The 16,244-nt window shown below is 42.6% G+C and overlaps 1 protein-coding gene across 1 annotated transcript; it reads left to right on the top strand.

Annotated features, from left to right (window-relative positions):
* Positions 1–5: 5 nt before the first annotated feature.
* Positions 6–10,749, top strand: COPS4 (COP9 signalosome subunit 4). The gene is made up of 10 exons (XM_084266918.1): positions 6–113; positions 2,037–2,116; positions 2,761–2,912; positions 4,147–4,250; positions 5,086–5,239; positions 6,224–6,374; positions 7,998–8,168; positions 9,159–9,274; positions 9,626–9,710; positions 10,187–10,749. Exons 1-10 carry the CDS (start codon positions 40–42, stop codon positions 10,318–10,320), a joined length of 1,221 nt encoding a protein of 406 aa, XP_084123044.1. The 5' UTR covers positions 6–39; the 3' UTR covers positions 10,321–10,749.
* The last annotated feature ends 5,495 nt before the right edge of the window (positions 10,750–16,244 follow it).

Below are 16,244 nucleotides of genomic sequence, written 5' to 3'. Positions count from 1 at the left end.
TCTGGTGCGCGCGGGGCGGGCGGCGGTGAGGCGACGAAGATGGCGGCCGCGGTGAGGCAGGACCTGGCGCAGCTGATGAACTCCAGCGGCTCTCACAAGGACCTGGCGGGCAAGTGAGTGCCGGAGCTGGCTTCCGTGGGGCGGGGAGAGGCGGGTGAGCGGCCGTTGGGCTTACGACCCTTGGTGGGGAGGGGATGAGGACCCGCCGGGCCCTGGGCGAGCGAGGCGGCTGCTCCCCAGAGGCCGCGCTTCGCTGGGTGCGGAGAAAGAAAGGCTTCGCCTCGTGATTTCGTCGCTTTAAAATATATCTCCCGTTTTTAACGACGGCTCCCTAGGCCGTCCTAGCGCAGGTTCCCGCCTGGGGCCTTGCACCCCGGTGTCCGCCCCTCAGAGCTGGGCTGCCTGCCCGGGAATCCGCAGCTCGGGGAATTCCTTGTTTCCTTCGACTGGTATAGATATGTCAATAGCTTATTATTGTCATCAATGTTACTGTTGTTACATTATTACGGTTTTCCTTGGGTGGGCGTTTTGAACAGCAACCTTTGGGGTTTTGGCTACTCACTGAGCTATGTTTTTTTTTTTCCCAAGGGTTCAGTCAAGTGTGTGTCAGTCAGCTGAAGTCTTTTGAGTCCTAGTCCGGTTGTTTATTTTCTAGAGCAGTTATTTCCTTTGCTTTAAGGACATTCATGTAAAAACTTGGAAACGGCTCCCTCAAAATGTGCTTTCACCACTCTTGCGCACGTGGAGGTTGTGGCTCAGGCAGAGTTTAATTAGCTCTATGAAGTGTGAAAGCTTGAATTTTCACATTTGGGTATTAATGATATTAAGAAGGGGCTTTTTACTGAGAAGCAGGGTTGGGAGCTGGCACAGGCTCCCCAGGGAAGGGGTCCCAGCCCCGAGCTGGGCTGAGGGCAAGAAGCGTCTGGCCGCTGCGCTCAGTGCCCTGCGCTGCCTGGGCTGGGCTGTGTGGAGCCAGGAGTGGGACTGATGGGCCTGAGGGGTCCCTCTGAATGAACTCAGGGGGTTCTGGGATTCTATAAATTTGGTATTTTTGCATAGTCTGTGCCTATACTTAATCAGTTGCCCTGTGCTGGTTTTGGCTGGGATAGAGGTAATTTACTTCGTAGTAACATGTATGGAGCTATGCCTTGGATTGATAACATAGAAATGGTCTTGTTATTGCTGAGCAGTTCTTACACAGAGCCAAGGCCTTTTCTGTTTCTCACACCACCTCACCAGTGCACAGGCTGAAAGTGCATTAGAATTCAGGAGGGGACACAGCCGGGTCAGCAGACCCCAGCTGACCAAAGGGATATTCCATACCGTGTGATGTCATGCTCAGCCCATCACTGGGGAGGCTAGCCAGGAGGTGGGATCACTGCTTGAAAACAGACTGAGCATCAGGGTTTGGGTTGGTCTTTTTTTTACCTTCCCCGGGCGGTGAGCAATGGCATTTGTGCATCACTTGTTTTATTATATATATATATAAATATTTTATCATCATCATAATTTTCCTTTGGTATCCAATTAAACTATCTTTATCTCAACACATTTTCCATTCTCCTCCCCATCCCACTGCAGGGGGAGCAAGTGAGTGGCTGCTTGGTGCTTAGTTACTGGCCATACTGTATACCTCCTGTGCTCCACACTGTTTCTCATTCTCTTGGCTAACTTTATTAGCTGTAATCCCTGGGCGTTATAGGCTTTGTTACTTTTTCTGAGCATTGTCTTAGAGACATGACTTTTTAAAATAAAAACCCTTCCCAGGTAAAATTATAAGCTATGTTATATGAGAATAAAGTAGGATTTAAAGACAGCCAGATACCACATCCAGGTGAAAGTTCCTGTCATCTGAGATGACAAAATATTTTCCAAATAGTTTGAAAAGCTCTCACCTTAAGGGTATAGAAAATATAAGCAAAGGTAGGGCTCTGATATAGAAAATAGCAGAGAAACAGATCTTGTTAGCAAAAATACATGCCATGGGAGTGATTTTTAATTTATTTACTTTCTTTGGTTTTTTAACCTGTGGACAGATACCGTCAAATACTGGAAAAAGCCATTCAGCTCTCGGGTGTGGAACAACTTGAAGCTTTGAAAGCTTTTGTAGAAGCAAGTAAGTGCATCTGGTATGATTGGTTGCACGCTGAGTGAAGGGGTTGCATAGTTGTAATGATATTTGCATGGTAATACACAACTTGGAAGAGGAACCATCATCACCACGTTCAGAAGTTATGGGAGAATGGACTTATAAACTTTAAGTTATTGTAACATTCCAGTGTCAAAGGTTGACAAAATAGTTTGGAATGCTGAAATTGCTGCTGGATGCCAGGTGGTATTTAAACTCACAGCCCCTTTCTTCCCCTGGCTCAGGTTAGTTTGAAAAACTGTTAGGAAGAAATGGCTAGGGTTTTGTGTTATTTCATGTGTTCATACCTGTTGTAATTTTTTTTAAGTTGAGAATAAACCTTGTGAAATTTAGCCTAAAGTTTTACTTTGCTGTTTCAGCAATTGAGAACAGTAATTCAGGATGAGACGTCTTCCTAAAGTATAAGTCAGATTGAGAAGTTTCATTATTATGTCCCAGGGCTTAGAACTCTGGTGACCTCTGCTATAAACTGTTTCGGGAGGGGTGGGGAAATAAATCAGCTTTTAAAACCCCCCAAAATCCCCACCCTTCACTGGGATACAAATTTAAGTACTGAATTTACTATAAAAGCCAACGATCTTCTGTTTTCCTTCCCCACCTCTCTGAACCAGTGGTGAACGAGAATGTCAGCCTAGTGATTTCCCGTCAGCTACTGACAGATTTCTGTACCCATCTTCCAAGTCTTCCCGACAGCACAGCCAAAGAAATTTACCACTTCACCTTGGAAAAGATCCAGCCTAGAGTTATTTCTTTTGAGGAGCAGGTGAGAGATCAATGACAAAGGGGTTTTTGGTTTGTGGGCTTGGTTTTTTTTTGTAACCCTCAGCTGCTGACTATGTTGTCTTTAAAAAAGCTATTCAAAACACGTATTCCCAGTCCAATTTTGCATTCCTGTGTGTGCAAAACCTGAGCTAAACATAGATGGTGTTTAGGACTGTGTAAAGACTACTGACTTTGTCCCTTCATCAGGATGCTGGGCATGTAACTCCCATGCTACTGGAAAATGGCTTCTTACAATGAAACAATACTTGAGCTACTGGAGGTGCTGTTGAGAGACAGACTGGTACTAACTGTATTGCATTTTACCCAACTAAAGGAACAGGCAGGTGATGGAAAGAGAGAAGCATCTGGACAAAGAGCTTTTCTTTCCAAATAAATCTATCTTTCTGTGTATGTATTTTAGCCATAACAGTTTTACCAGGGAAAAAAGAATGTTTGCTTTTAAACCCAATTCTAATTAACTGCTGAATGTGCTGCAGTGTTTGTCTTTAATTCAGCTCTTTGTTTTGTTGTTTTGAATCTTCACGATCATCTGAGAAGATGTTTATGTAAAAGTCTTTCTGATTTAGTATTTGAGAAGAAAAACAGGGCATCTTCAGTTGTGATTGGTATTTGTTTCTCTTTGTCTTTTGCCTTTTAAGCAGCTTTTATGCTAAGTCTAGCTGAACATGCTTGTCTGTATGTTATGATTATGCAGAAGTCAAACCCAAGATGTTAGATGATTTCTTTACAGCTACACTTCTGCTGGAAAAAAAAAAAAAACCAAACCTCATTGTAAGCACTGATATCTTTACCTGCTGACACATGGTCTATGAAGTAAATGTTTCTGCATTAGGATCTAATTGTAGCTCAAGAATTGTAGCAAGAAATAGCTGGTGAATCTTGGTGCTCCAGTTCTAGAAAGTCTTGTTTGATCTTACTAAAAGCTTAATAAAAGGTTACTACTTACTGCTCCCCAAAGATTAACTCCTTTTATTTTGTCTCAGACTTAAGTAGAAATGCTTCTAATTAGCACTTCTGTATTAAAAAGCTTGTTATTAAAGCTCAGTCCAGAAGAAGAAGCAGGACTCTGTGTGTGGGACGAGTTGTGTGAGTGCAGGTTGCTCGCTCTGCAGAGCTGAGGTATCGGCTGAGGGGATTCATAACCAAGAACAAATAGTTAACACAAAACCATTCAACTTCTGCAGTGTTTGCTGATGATTTTTATTATTGTTTAGGTCGCTTCAATAAGGCAACACCTTGCATCCATCTATGAGAAAGAGGAAGACTGGAGAAATGCAGCACAAGTATTGGTGGGGATCCCTTTGGAAACAGGGCAAAAGTAAGTGCCATGCTAGACGCAGTTCTTTGTTAATTTAGTAAACCTGCTTCCTTTGTGCTTAACTAGAGCAGTGAGTGAGAATTTAGGGGTCACATATTCACCCAGGGTTTCAGTAGTTCAGATCAGAACTACTGCCCTATGGCAAAAATACACAGCTTGATGGCTGTATGTTACAGTAAACAGTGGGTCAGCATATCACACTGAAAGTTTTACACTATTTATTAGTCTTGATAAACAGCCTTTTTGATAGTATTTTACAAAAGCTCCTCTAAGGTTTTTGAAAGGCTCTGGAAAGGTGACAGTTCTTCCACGCGCTTGTCTGTGCAGTTCAGAATTAAGATGTAGTTTATTGGATAGTAACAAATACAGGTAAATTTTATGTGGTGGTGTGTTTGTTTGTAAAAAAGTCTAGAACCTGTGCTGGTACTTTTGTCTGTCTGTCCTTTCTGTCCTCTTCCTCTGTATGCACGCAGAAGGAATTGCTGTGGGTTTTGCTTATTTAGCACTTACTTGTGCCACTGCAAGACTGCTTGTTAACTCAAGTGGCTTATCACTTCAAGTAAACTTCCAATCCACTAAAACCAGGTTGTTGGAGTGTACATTCACGTTGTGGTGGACAGCATTATTTCCACTGGTGTTTGTAGGAGCCACTTCTATATTGGCATTCATCTGTAATTTCCTTCCCCTGAACAGACAGTACTAATTTTGGTGTTGGGGAAGATGAAGGCAAGGTAAAGCAAACATTGCCAAGTGCTTAAGAATCATGTTTAGAATGGGTAAGAGCAATGGTAGTTGGGGAGCAGCTCTGACCACTTGCTTTTCTGTTTCTCTACAGACAATACAACGTAGACTATAAACTGGAAACCTACCTGAAAATTGCCAGGCTGTATCTGGAGGATGATGACCCAGTTCAGGCAGAAGCTTATATTAATCGAGCTTCCCTGCTTCAGAATGAATCAACTAATGAACAGCTGCAAATCCATTATAAGGTTGTCTAACTTGGTTTATTGCTTTCTCTTTTTAAAGGGAGATAATTCCACGGTGAGATGTTCTTGTGCAATGCCACAAAAATTCTCATAATGAGAAAAGACACAGAGGGAAAAGCTTCTAAATGGTTTTGGGAGCTTGAGTACCACATCTTAGCATTAATTAAACAATGAATTCCTTATGATTTGGAGAGAAGTCTGCAAAGGATCCTTAAATGCCAGCTTTACTGATTGAAAATAGATGGAACTTAGGCTTCAAAGCATAAGTCCTGCCCATAAAAGTGGGTTTAAGTCCCAACCACTGACCTTTCTGCTTGTTTGTGTCTTTCCTGTGTATGTACATAGTTCCTACACTAACGTCTCAAACCATTTTAGTAACTGGGATGAGCAGTGATAACTACAGTGTGACAGCACCAATCAAGTGTGGGGGTGTTTAAAATTCTACAGCACAATGCAGGTGTGCCAGGAGCTGTAACCTGGGGTGCTGTGGTTTTGGTTTGTTGCTTTTCCCTCTTCTCCCCCCACCCCCCTGCTATGTTTGAAAGCATGTGCTCAGTTGGAAGTGTAAATATTTTCTGTAAGCATTAGGAAAGCACAAAGGAAGGGAGAAAAGAAATAGCTGTTACAGTGCTGAACAGGAAAAGCAAACACTTGAAACATAAATGGCTACCTAAGTGCTACCTGTCATTCATTAGCAGTAGTGAAGGGGAAGCTTACATAAGTACAGTATCAGCAGTACAGTGTTTAATTTACGTTTTCCTAGTGTTTAGATATTTGCAGGGTTTAATGTGTGAATAGGGCTGGGAAATGACCTTTCAGTTGCTTTTTATGAAACTTTAGCAAGGGCCTTAGAAGTCAAGTTAATTGTTTGAAGACACGGATTTCCCTGGGATGCAGTAGAGATGATCTTATGGGAGATGCCACTTGATAAAGTGGCAATTTATACACAGAGGTGTGTTCTTTTCCTGAGACATACTTTCTTTGCAGGTCTGCTATGCTCGAGTTCTTGACTACAGAAGAAAGTTCATTGAGGCTGCCCAAAGGTACAACGAGCTCTCCTATAAGAGCATAGTCCATGAAACGGAGCGGCTGGAGGCCTTGAAGCATGCTTTGCATTGTACTATTTTGGCATCAGCAGGTAAAATACACATTGCATTCTCGTAAAAAAGACCCACCATAGGTATTTCCTATCCCCTGAAGCAAGTCAGCGTGTGCATTGCTTGTGGGAAGGGATCTTATCGCTGTGATTGGTAAGGAATCCTAAATTCAGGTCAGAATTACCTGTTGGTATGCTGGTAACTCAGGGTTGGATTACTTCTCTGTCTTTGCCAGTGAGAAGGTGGCATCTTGGCTAAAGATAGTGTTGCAGTGTTGTGAGGCTGTGCTGCTGAGAGGGTTTCTTTAAGCAGCAGCTGCAGTTTTCTGCCAGCCTAAACTATAAACAACCAGCAATTCAAGGCCAAAGTCGCGGCCCGAGAGACAGTCGAGCGCCTCTGAGAATCACAGAGAGGAGAAAACAACCCGACAGCAGCTGCATTTTGCCACCGGAGAAGGAGCGAGAAGAGGTAACGAGCTGTGCAGACAGCAAGGCCGCAGGAGGAGGTGGCCCAGGTGCCGGAGAGAAAGATGCCCCTGCAGCCCCTGGAGAGACCCATGGGAAAGGCCCGGACCCCACCTGCAGCCCGTGGAGGGGCTCCACACTGGATGGAGCAGCTGGAGACAGAGAGGAGATGCTGTGACCCTACGTTGGAACAAGCCCCTGCCAGCACTCGCAGCCATGAGGAGAATCAGAGACACAGAGATGAGCGAGAGAGAGTTTCGTGTCGAACAGGTTTGCTGTGGGAGGCTTGGAATCCCGTGGAGGACTGGGACTGAGAGACACTGTGATGAACAGCTAAAGCCCTGTGGGAAAGGATTCACGTTGGAGAAGTTCATGGAGGACTCTGTCCTGTGGGTGAGACCCCACGGTGCAGCAGGGGGAGGGTGTGGTATGAATCCCCGCCCCGGCCAAGAAAGAAACCGACTTGCAAGGGACTGACTGAAGCCCCATCTCCCAGTCCCTGCCCCCCTGTGCTGTGAGTGGGGGAAGAAGGGAGTGGAATCATGACTAGAGGGAAGTCTGATAAGAAGGGAGCCAGGGGAGGGAGGTTAGAGGTGTTTTAAGATCTGAAAGAGGAAAACAGCTCATGAAGAAGTAACAGAGAACCCCATTTTCCCCAGTCCCTGCCCCCCTGCACTGCAAACGGGGGAAGAAGGGAGCGAAATCCTGACAAGAGTCTGCAAAGAAGGGAGTGGTGGGGGCAAAGTGTTTTAAGATCTGGTTGCATTTGGTTTAAGATCTGGTCACGCTCCTGACTCTGGTTTCACTGTTCTTTGTAGTGTAGTATAATAAATTAGGTAGTTTCTCTCTTCTTCACTTTGAGTCTGTTTTGCCCATGTCATTGCTGACAGGAGGATCTCTCCCTGTCCTTATTTTGACTCCTGAGCCTCTTAATATACACTTTCTCCCCTGTCCAACTGAGAAGGGGAGTAATAGACTGACTTTGGTGGGCATCTGGCCACCAGCCAGGGCTAAACCACCACAGATAATCAGTGGAAAATGGTGTTTTGGAGCTGAAAGCAGCAAAGTTCCTTCTTTGATAGAACTTTGTTGGTTAATTGCATGTATTGAGAGGGGAAAAAAGATTATAACTTTGTTGTTTACCTTTAAAGACTCAACACTTTAGTGACTATTTATGAGGATTCTTCCTGGCTCTCCTAGGACAGCAGCGGTCTCGCATGCTTGCTACGCTCTTCAAGGATGAGAGATGCCAGCAGCTTGCAGCCTATGGTATCTTGGAGAAAATGTATCTTGACAGAATTATCCGTGGAAATCAACTGCAGGAGTTTGCAGCTATGCTAATGCCTCACCAGAAAGCAACTACAGCTGATGGTATGTATTCCTCTAAAGCCTTGTCATGCCAGGTGTTCATCCGCAGGAGTTAGATTCACCTGGTGCAGTCAGGAAGAATCAAATATTCCTTCTATTATTATTTCAAAATTATTTCCCAGCAGGTTACCCTCACAAATGTAGTTTATCAGTAAAGCTTCTTAGCCATAGTTCCTCTGATTGACAATTAAGGTTTTGAAATACTGTTCTAGAAGATACCTTTGAAAATCTTGCTTTTCTGTCCATGTACAGTCATCTTCTCTGGCAACCTCCCAGTATTTCCAACCTGGCCTGTTAGTTTGCAGCTCTGTCCTTTTGGGCTTCTTCAGTTCTAAGGCACTGTTATAAATGGGATATCTAGAAATACACGACATGCATGTGGGCCATAAATGCTCTATGGGGTGATAAATTTCTTTGAACTGCTTCCTGACTTGACAGGAAGATGACAGACAGTAAGGGGATGACTTGCACCTCCTCTCCTTGGGTCAATTTGTTGTCTATATCATTTGTCTGAGTTAATGCAGGTTAGTTGGTATTTAACAATGTGCTTATCTTCAACTAAAGGTTGAGGCAAATGAGTTAAACTTAAGAAGAGAAATCAGATGAGGGTTTATTACAGTACAAGCACAGTAAGAGAAGTGAATTGTACCCTTAAAAGCTGTAATGAATTAAAAAAGAGCAATGGTCTTTCCATCTGGCAAGCTAGGAACTGGTAAGAGGAGATCAAACTCCCTCAATGCAGATGTTGACTCCCAAGGGCTCCACTTCACTATTCTAGAGATGAAATAAAAGCAATTAAGATACCTGTCTTAAAACCATCCATTTATTTTGTTCCCTTTCTTCTGTGTAACGTAACACTGATGCAAGGCAGACAATACATCTGGATATTCTACACATGTAACCATTGTGTGTGGAAAAAGCATTTTCTCTACAATACAAACCAAGTATTTCAATCTTCTAGTAATGAATTTTTTTCCTTATCTAACCCCTAAGGTTCCAGTATCCTGGACAGAGCTGTGATTGAACACAACTTACTATCTGCAAGCAAACTTTACAACAACATTACTTTTGAAGAGCTTGGAGCATTACTAGAGATACCTGCAGCGAAGGTACAGGTTTGCTACATCTTCTGTGAAAACAAGGACTGTCAGAGATATAAGACAATTAGTTTGGTAAATATTAGGAAAATTAGTTCAACATTAGGAAATAATTAATTTTTCCATGTTATGAGGAAGGTTAGCACATCTTAGGAGAAGGTACAGTACATAATGTGGAATGAACAACAGTGGAGTTAGACGCTGCTGATAGTATGTCTAGTCATAATTAGAGTTGTCAATAGGTCCTCCCCTGCAATGTGTAGAGATGTTGAAACACCCATAAGGACTATTAATTCTTTGACATTTTTCATTTCTTCTTCCAGGATGGAAGACGTTTCTTACATCTTTCTCCTTTTTTTTCAGGCAGAAAAGATAGCTTCTCAGATGATAACTGAGGGTCGCATGAATGGATTCATTGATCAGATTGATGGAATTGTTCATTTTGAGAGTAAGTTTGACCACAAGTTGTTGCTTCATTTTATTTTTAGCACCATTCAGAGTGAGCTTTGAGTTGCTGCCTTAAAGGGTAAGGAAATTTAAATTTCTAAGTATCATCCACCTGAAGTGAGCTTTCTTTGCCTTGCTGTGACACAGAGGTGGCAGAGTTTGCCTTAAGGAAGGACTACACTTTGCCCACTCTCCCTGCTACACGTTCTCTTACCCACAGGACAGTGTGAATTTATTCCATCAGTCAGGTTCACCGTAGAGCTCTCTGTTCAGTTCTACTCCATGGTGTAGCAGTTAGGCTTGTAATGGCCAGCCAGAATCATTGAAGCTCTTGAATACAGAAATGAGCATGATGTAGCTGCAAGGAAGGCTTCCTCTGCGAGCTAGGTGAGGGCAGGAAAAAGGTTGCAGTTGAAAAGGAAGGGAATTGCTAAGACTTCTTTTGTATGGATTGGTGTTTTTTGGGTGTTTTTGCAGCTCGTGAAGCTTTGCCAACTTGGGACAAGCAGATTCAGTCGCTGTGCTTCCAGGTTAACAACCTGCTGGAGAAGATAAGTCAGACAGCCCCAGAATGGACAGCGCAAGCAATGGAGGCACAGATGGCTCAGTGACTGCCACTGTCTGAATGAAGGCAACGAACTGCCTGCTGTGATGGAGGAAGGGAACTGAGGAGGACTGCGAACCAACCTTCATTGCCCTGCCTCCTGCTTTCATTCTGGCTTAGGACACGATTAGGTGATACCGTGTTTGGTGTGACAGTCTCCCAGCTCTCTGAGCACAGAATGATGCTGTTGCTGCCTCTGCATTGCACTTTGCTGTCCTGAAAGCTGTGGTTTCCATGTAGAAGAAGCTGTAACATCTGCACCAAGCTTTGGTTTATTTAATTTTATTTTGTTTCCACTGTTTTGTTATAGCTTTGTAGCCCGTTACTCCCTGTAATGCTTCTCATGCTGTGAAAATACGTGCCATGTTTCTTTTAGTTGTAATTCTAATAAAGGCTGGAATGAGCCACTTGGTTTAAACAGCCTGTTTGCACTTTGTCTTGTTTCTTAACTTATTTTGAGTTATTACTTTCTATAATTGACAGTTTCAGTCCCTGAAAATACTAAATGAAAACCAACTTTTCTCTTTCTGTGTTTATATAATACAAGTCTGAATTCTTAATTGAGGGCAACACTGAGCCTTCTCCTGTGTTGGTGCAGCAGGCCAGAGAGTTACCTGTGTGGAGGGATGGGTTAAAGACCAGTGTTCCCAAAAGAGCTCGTTTCAGTGATACAGTAAGTGATGAGAATTCAGCACATGCCAAGTAAGGTAAGCCAAGCATGGTCTTTGTTTTGTTTTCTAGGTCAGCATGAATTAGTAATTTTACAAAAGTATCCAGAGTGGGTTTTTTGGAACAGGAGGTGTAACGAGAGACTCTGACAAGTAGGGGTTCTGCACTACAAAAGATTTAACACCTTCTGGAACTGGAGTGGCTGGAGAATGCTGTCCAGGTTGCTTACATAATGAGATACAATGACTAGGCAGAGGTGGTGTGGCAAGCAGGACTGGCTTGAAATGGTTATGCACAGCAGTGAATTATTAAAGTGACCCTTCTGGTATTTATTAGTCTGCAGTTGTGCTCTTCACACTTATTTATGGTCTGCCAGATATGTGAGTCTTCCTGTGTGACTTGCTGGAGAGGTTTTCACAGGGAGCATTTCTGGTCATGGAGAGCCAAGGTGGAGTCTTAGCAATAGCTGCTCCTGTCCAGAGGTTATGTTATAGTTTGAGGTGATCTCATTTAGGTTGTAATTCCAGCTTGATGTGAATTACCTCAGCTCCTTTTTCATTTGGGCCAAGTAATAACACTATTAATGAGACTTCAGTCTATGTTCATCCTAGTCTTTAGGCCTCAAGATCTGGAGGGTGTTGATGTCTTCTTGAGTCAAAGGTTTTGCTTTAATCCACAACTCTTATCAACCTTGATTTTTGTTTTGCTGGATTTTTTTTTTAAACATGTTTGTGCATTTAGATGTGTAGTGCTTTTAGAAGGGTTGTTCATGCATAAATAGGATGGGCTTCTGTCAGCCTGGCAGGTGATACTTTTGAGTCCCAAAATAACTGGCCAAGTAAGTTATGAAACCTCCCAGGTGGCAGCATCCTTTATGTTCTCTGGGAGGAGGAGTGGTGGCAGAGCAGCTGTGGGAGCTGGAAGGAGCTGCCCATTGCTTGACAAGTTTACTGTACAGGAGCAGAGGTGGAAGATTTTCCAGATCCTTATTGCAGGTTGAGGTTGGATGGCTGTTGCCCTTCAGTGTGGGCTAAGATAGTCCAGTGTGAGGGACTCTGCTAGGGCTGGTGTCTGGTCCCCTGAGTGCTCACCACTAATACCCACAAAGGTCATCTTACTAAATAGCCTCCCTCATTAATCCTCTAACTAACACAGGAGATGTAAACAATTTATTTGCTACAGGAGAGATGCTGGGATTTCAGTAGTAGATGGCCAGAAAGAGCATGAGCAAGCAAGCATCTGTGCTGTACCGCTACTTCCAGGTCAGCAGTGTCAGAACTCAGAGCTGGCTTTGGCTGTTCCTCAGATAGCTGCTTTTATTTCCAGACTTCTTAGGTTTTTTTCCCCTCTCAACTCTTCCAGTTACTTTAAAGGCAACTATGGTGTCAAAACATTTTTGTAGACACTGTGTGTCTAGCTGTCCTACACTATCTAATCAATAATTGCTCAGTAATGTAATTAATATTGGCAGAAAAAAAATTTAAAAATCTATGATTAGGCTCTTGATCATTTAATTGAAGTACAGGGACTTAATTTGTAATTAAACTAGAAATTTGAAGTGTTAAATTCAGTCCTGTAACTAGTCACACCATTACAGCTTGAGATGTGCAATATAACCTTGGTTAACAGATGGTCTTTGAGGTGTCAGATACCCTGTCTCCTTTCTCTGAAGCAGATCCAGTGTTTGCCTGGCTTATCCAGAAATTACCACTTTGTTTATTAATGACTTTGTTTATATTGTCTTTCTGGAATACTTAAGTGATCCATTAAACTTAGATTACTTAGGAATTTGGCGTTAAGTTAGAGGCACAAGCTCTCATCTATTGAAGCCTACAAGGAGATTAATTCATAGTTTTGCATTAAAAAATTAGCCATAGTGCAACAAAATATGAATTGCCAAAATTTCACTTGCTTCACTGTTCCAATCTGGGAGAAAACAACCCACAATTTCAGATCCATGTTAATAAGAAAGCAACAGTTAGAGAGGAAGCCACCATTTCCCAAACAAAACCAAAGAAAGATTTGCCTAATACTAGGACTGATAGAGGGAAAATAGCATGGAAATTTTATATTTGCTATTATAATAAATATCTTCTGTAACTTTAACACTACATTACACTTCTTTTAATACTGGCATTGACAGAATTCTAATATGCTTTGTTCATTCTGCTGGAAACTCTCCCCTCAGCTCTGTATTGTGCTGCATTCCTTGGATCCAAGCAACTTCATATTGTTCAATTCTTAAAGTGCTTACAGAGTTGGATGACATAGCAAACATCCCTCCAGGAAGTGTCAGGATGTCAAGCTGAGGGTGACAACACATCACTGCTCTTTCAAATAGTTTTACAGCAGCCAGGACTTGCTATCAAATCAAATAATCATAAAAAACCCCAGAACATGCAGGCTTGCTGTACTTACTACACTTGTCAGGATTCTCAGAAGTGTTGTGTTTCAAGGCACCTTGCCATAACCACTCAGTGAGAAACTGCTGAGTGAGTTTACACCCAATTATAATGTTATTCTTCACTACACAAGTGTTCTTGCATGTTTTAGTCCAAAAACATCAGGAAAGAGCAACACAGTGACATAAATTATGTGTCTTTCCAAGGCTGAAAGTGTTTTGATCGTGTATTTTCAAGCAAAATTACTTGTAACTTGTTCAAAGTGGTATTGGCTGAAATTTTCACTTCAAGCCAAATTTGGGCATGGTTGCCATTAGCTTTCTTACTTGTCTTACAGACACTTTAATGCTGAAAAGCAAATCACACTGACTTCTGTGCCCAGCTCTTCTCTTAGGAGTGTGCCCTATAACTACTTATGGGGTCCCACACGAATGTGGGAGAGGGGCTGGTCACCAGGGAGTGCAGGGACAGGACACAGGGTGATGGCTGCAAGCTGAACCAGGGCAGGGTTAGGTTAGATGTCAGGAAGGAGTTCTTCACTCTGAGGGTAGGGAGACCCTGGCACAGGGTGCCCTGAGAGGCTGTGGCTGCCCCTGGATCCCTGGCAGGGCTCAAGGCCGGGTTGGATGGGGCTTGGGGCACCCTGGGCTGGTGGGGGGTGTCCCTGCCCATGGCAGGAGGTTGGAACAAGATGGGCTTTGAGGTCCCTTCCAACCCAAACCATTCCATGGTTCTATGATACATCCCAATTTAGGGCATTTGCTCTTCACTCTGCTACTTGAGGGAGAATACACACACATCCCAGGGTGTGTTCCCGGCTGCTTTGTGGAGTATCTCTTCTCCCTCCACCAGGAGTGACACCACCAAACAGCAGTTCCCCACTAGATGGAGGGCTAAGCACACAGAACCAGGGTAGAGGCAATGTTTTTGTGGAACACCACCTGCTGCTTTCCGGTTTTCTTTTGTGATTAAACAGTTTTCTTTTGTAACAACCACAGAAGAACAAACAAATCAACCTCTGGGCTTTTTAGATTTCAGAGCCTTTATTTCTACTCAAAGCACATTGCAAAGCTGGCTTCCCACGTGCATCTCTTAGGTTGCACTTCCAACTTCAACTCAACTAATGGGTTACTTGGCACTAGGAAGTTTTCCCTCCACCAGATGAAATAAAAAGACAATAACAGGACTTACCTCAGGATAAGGGAGCAAATACTACCACTGAGCTTTGCAGCCTGATTCTAAGCAATATATAATAGACTTCTGAGTATAGTGTGTGTCTGAACATGGGATTCATGAGGTCGTGATGGTTTGAGGGGCTTTTATTTTCAAGAACAGCTTAGTACACTGAATTGCATTTATCTAGTAAAAAGGACTTCTATGAAGAAACCTGAAAGCAATGTGGGGCATCTCTTGGGGAAGAGAGCACCCATGCACATCCTTCTCCTTTATTTTTTAAAGCTTAGAGGCTTTGCTTTGGATATAAATGACTTCTCTATGAAATGATGTTTTCTTTGTAGTAGTTACTACTCAAACTTTGTTATTTATTGTAAAAGAGAATTCAAAAGCAAAGTGAAAAAAAATTCATCACACTAACAACATTCAACTAAAAACAGGCAGCCAGCCTTGACTGATTTATAGCAAGTGTACAATGTTAATTTTATTACAACTGCATCAACTTGAAGTTATGATCATTTATCTAAGACAAACCAGGACCAGAACACTTCCAGGAACAGGTTTTGTTTTGGTTTGGTGAAAACACAACATTGGAAACCAATCTGGATACCTAATCTAGTAGGTAAGGTGCTCTGTGCTGCTTTGCCAAAAGGTTTTTATTGCTGGAGTAACTAAAAAGATTGTTGTCACCCTTTAAAAATACTTTATTCAACAGAAAAAACCCAACCACCACCAAACCCAAAGAAACTCCATGAATTTCCTTGACAGCTACAAAAGGTTTTCGTTATTTCAGGTTGTCTTAACAATCTCAAGACACCTAATATGGAATCCAAAACATATAAACTGAAAAATGAAGTTGAATATTTAACTAGGGCAGGCTACTTTATGGTTTAGTATAGGCCAGGAACAGTTGGATTTCATGATCTTAAAGGTCTTTCCCAACTTTGCATTCTGTGATACTTTTATGTGTTACACATTAATAAAGCAACAATATCCATACTTAAAATTCTTCTTTCCTACTCTACTAATTATTAGTCTAAATCCCATACCTGTAAACAAACTCTTCCTCTTACAACAACTAGGTTTTTATCAATTGGTTAATACTATCACCCCCCTCCCAACCTCACATGTGGGAACAGCCTTAGCAACAGTTTCATTCCATGCAGAATAAAGAGGAAGATTAGCAGAGAGGGAACGATTATCACTTCCCTGAAGGCTCTGTGTGGGTAGAGGCTGGTTGGGAATTAAGGATGCACACTCAGATTGAGAAGATGCATTTGTAGTGTAGGGGGAAGTGAAGACAAGACCAGAAGGAATTTTGCTCATCTGTGCAACAGGTGCTACAACTTCTACAGCATAAAAAGGCCTTGTTATTTACTCCAGGCATAATATGATTTTTGGAACTATTATTTTTAGCTGTGTGTAGGTTTAATCCTGGCTGGAGGCCAGACGCCCACCAAAGTCAGTCTATTACTCCCCTTCTTAGTTGGACAGGGGAGAAAATATATATTAAGAGGCTCAGGAGACAAAATAAGGACAGGGAGAGATCATCCTGTCAGCAATGACATGGGCAAAACAGATTGGAAAGGAGTTACATCAGGCAAAGGAAAAGACCCTTAATTTCTCTTCTTACCTCCAAACCTGAAGAAGCTTCTGTTCTGAAATTACAAAATCTGTTCAAGCCTTC

The sequence above is a fragment of the Gallinula chloropus genome, assembly GCF_964237585.1.
Source record: "Gallinula chloropus genome assembly, chromosome: 7".
NCBI lineage: Eukaryota > Metazoa > Chordata > Aves > Gruiformes > Rallidae > Gallinula > Gallinula chloropus.
Note: the sequence above shows the minus strand (reverse complement) of the source record. Positions and strands in the feature narration are given on the sequence as shown.

Coding starts and splice junctions, on each gene's coding strand:
- COPS4 (XM_084266918.1), top strand. CDS start 40: ATGGCGGCCGCGGTGAGGCAGGACCTGGCGCAGCTGATGAACTCCAGC. Junction 8,169..9,158: donor GAAAGCAACTACAGCTGATG/GTATGTATTCCT, acceptor CTAACCCCTAAG/GTTCCAGTATCCTGGACAGA. Junction 9,275..9,625: donor TAGAGATACCTGCAGCGAAG/GTACAGGTTTGC, acceptor CTTTTTTTTCAG/GCAGAAAAGATAGCTTCTCA.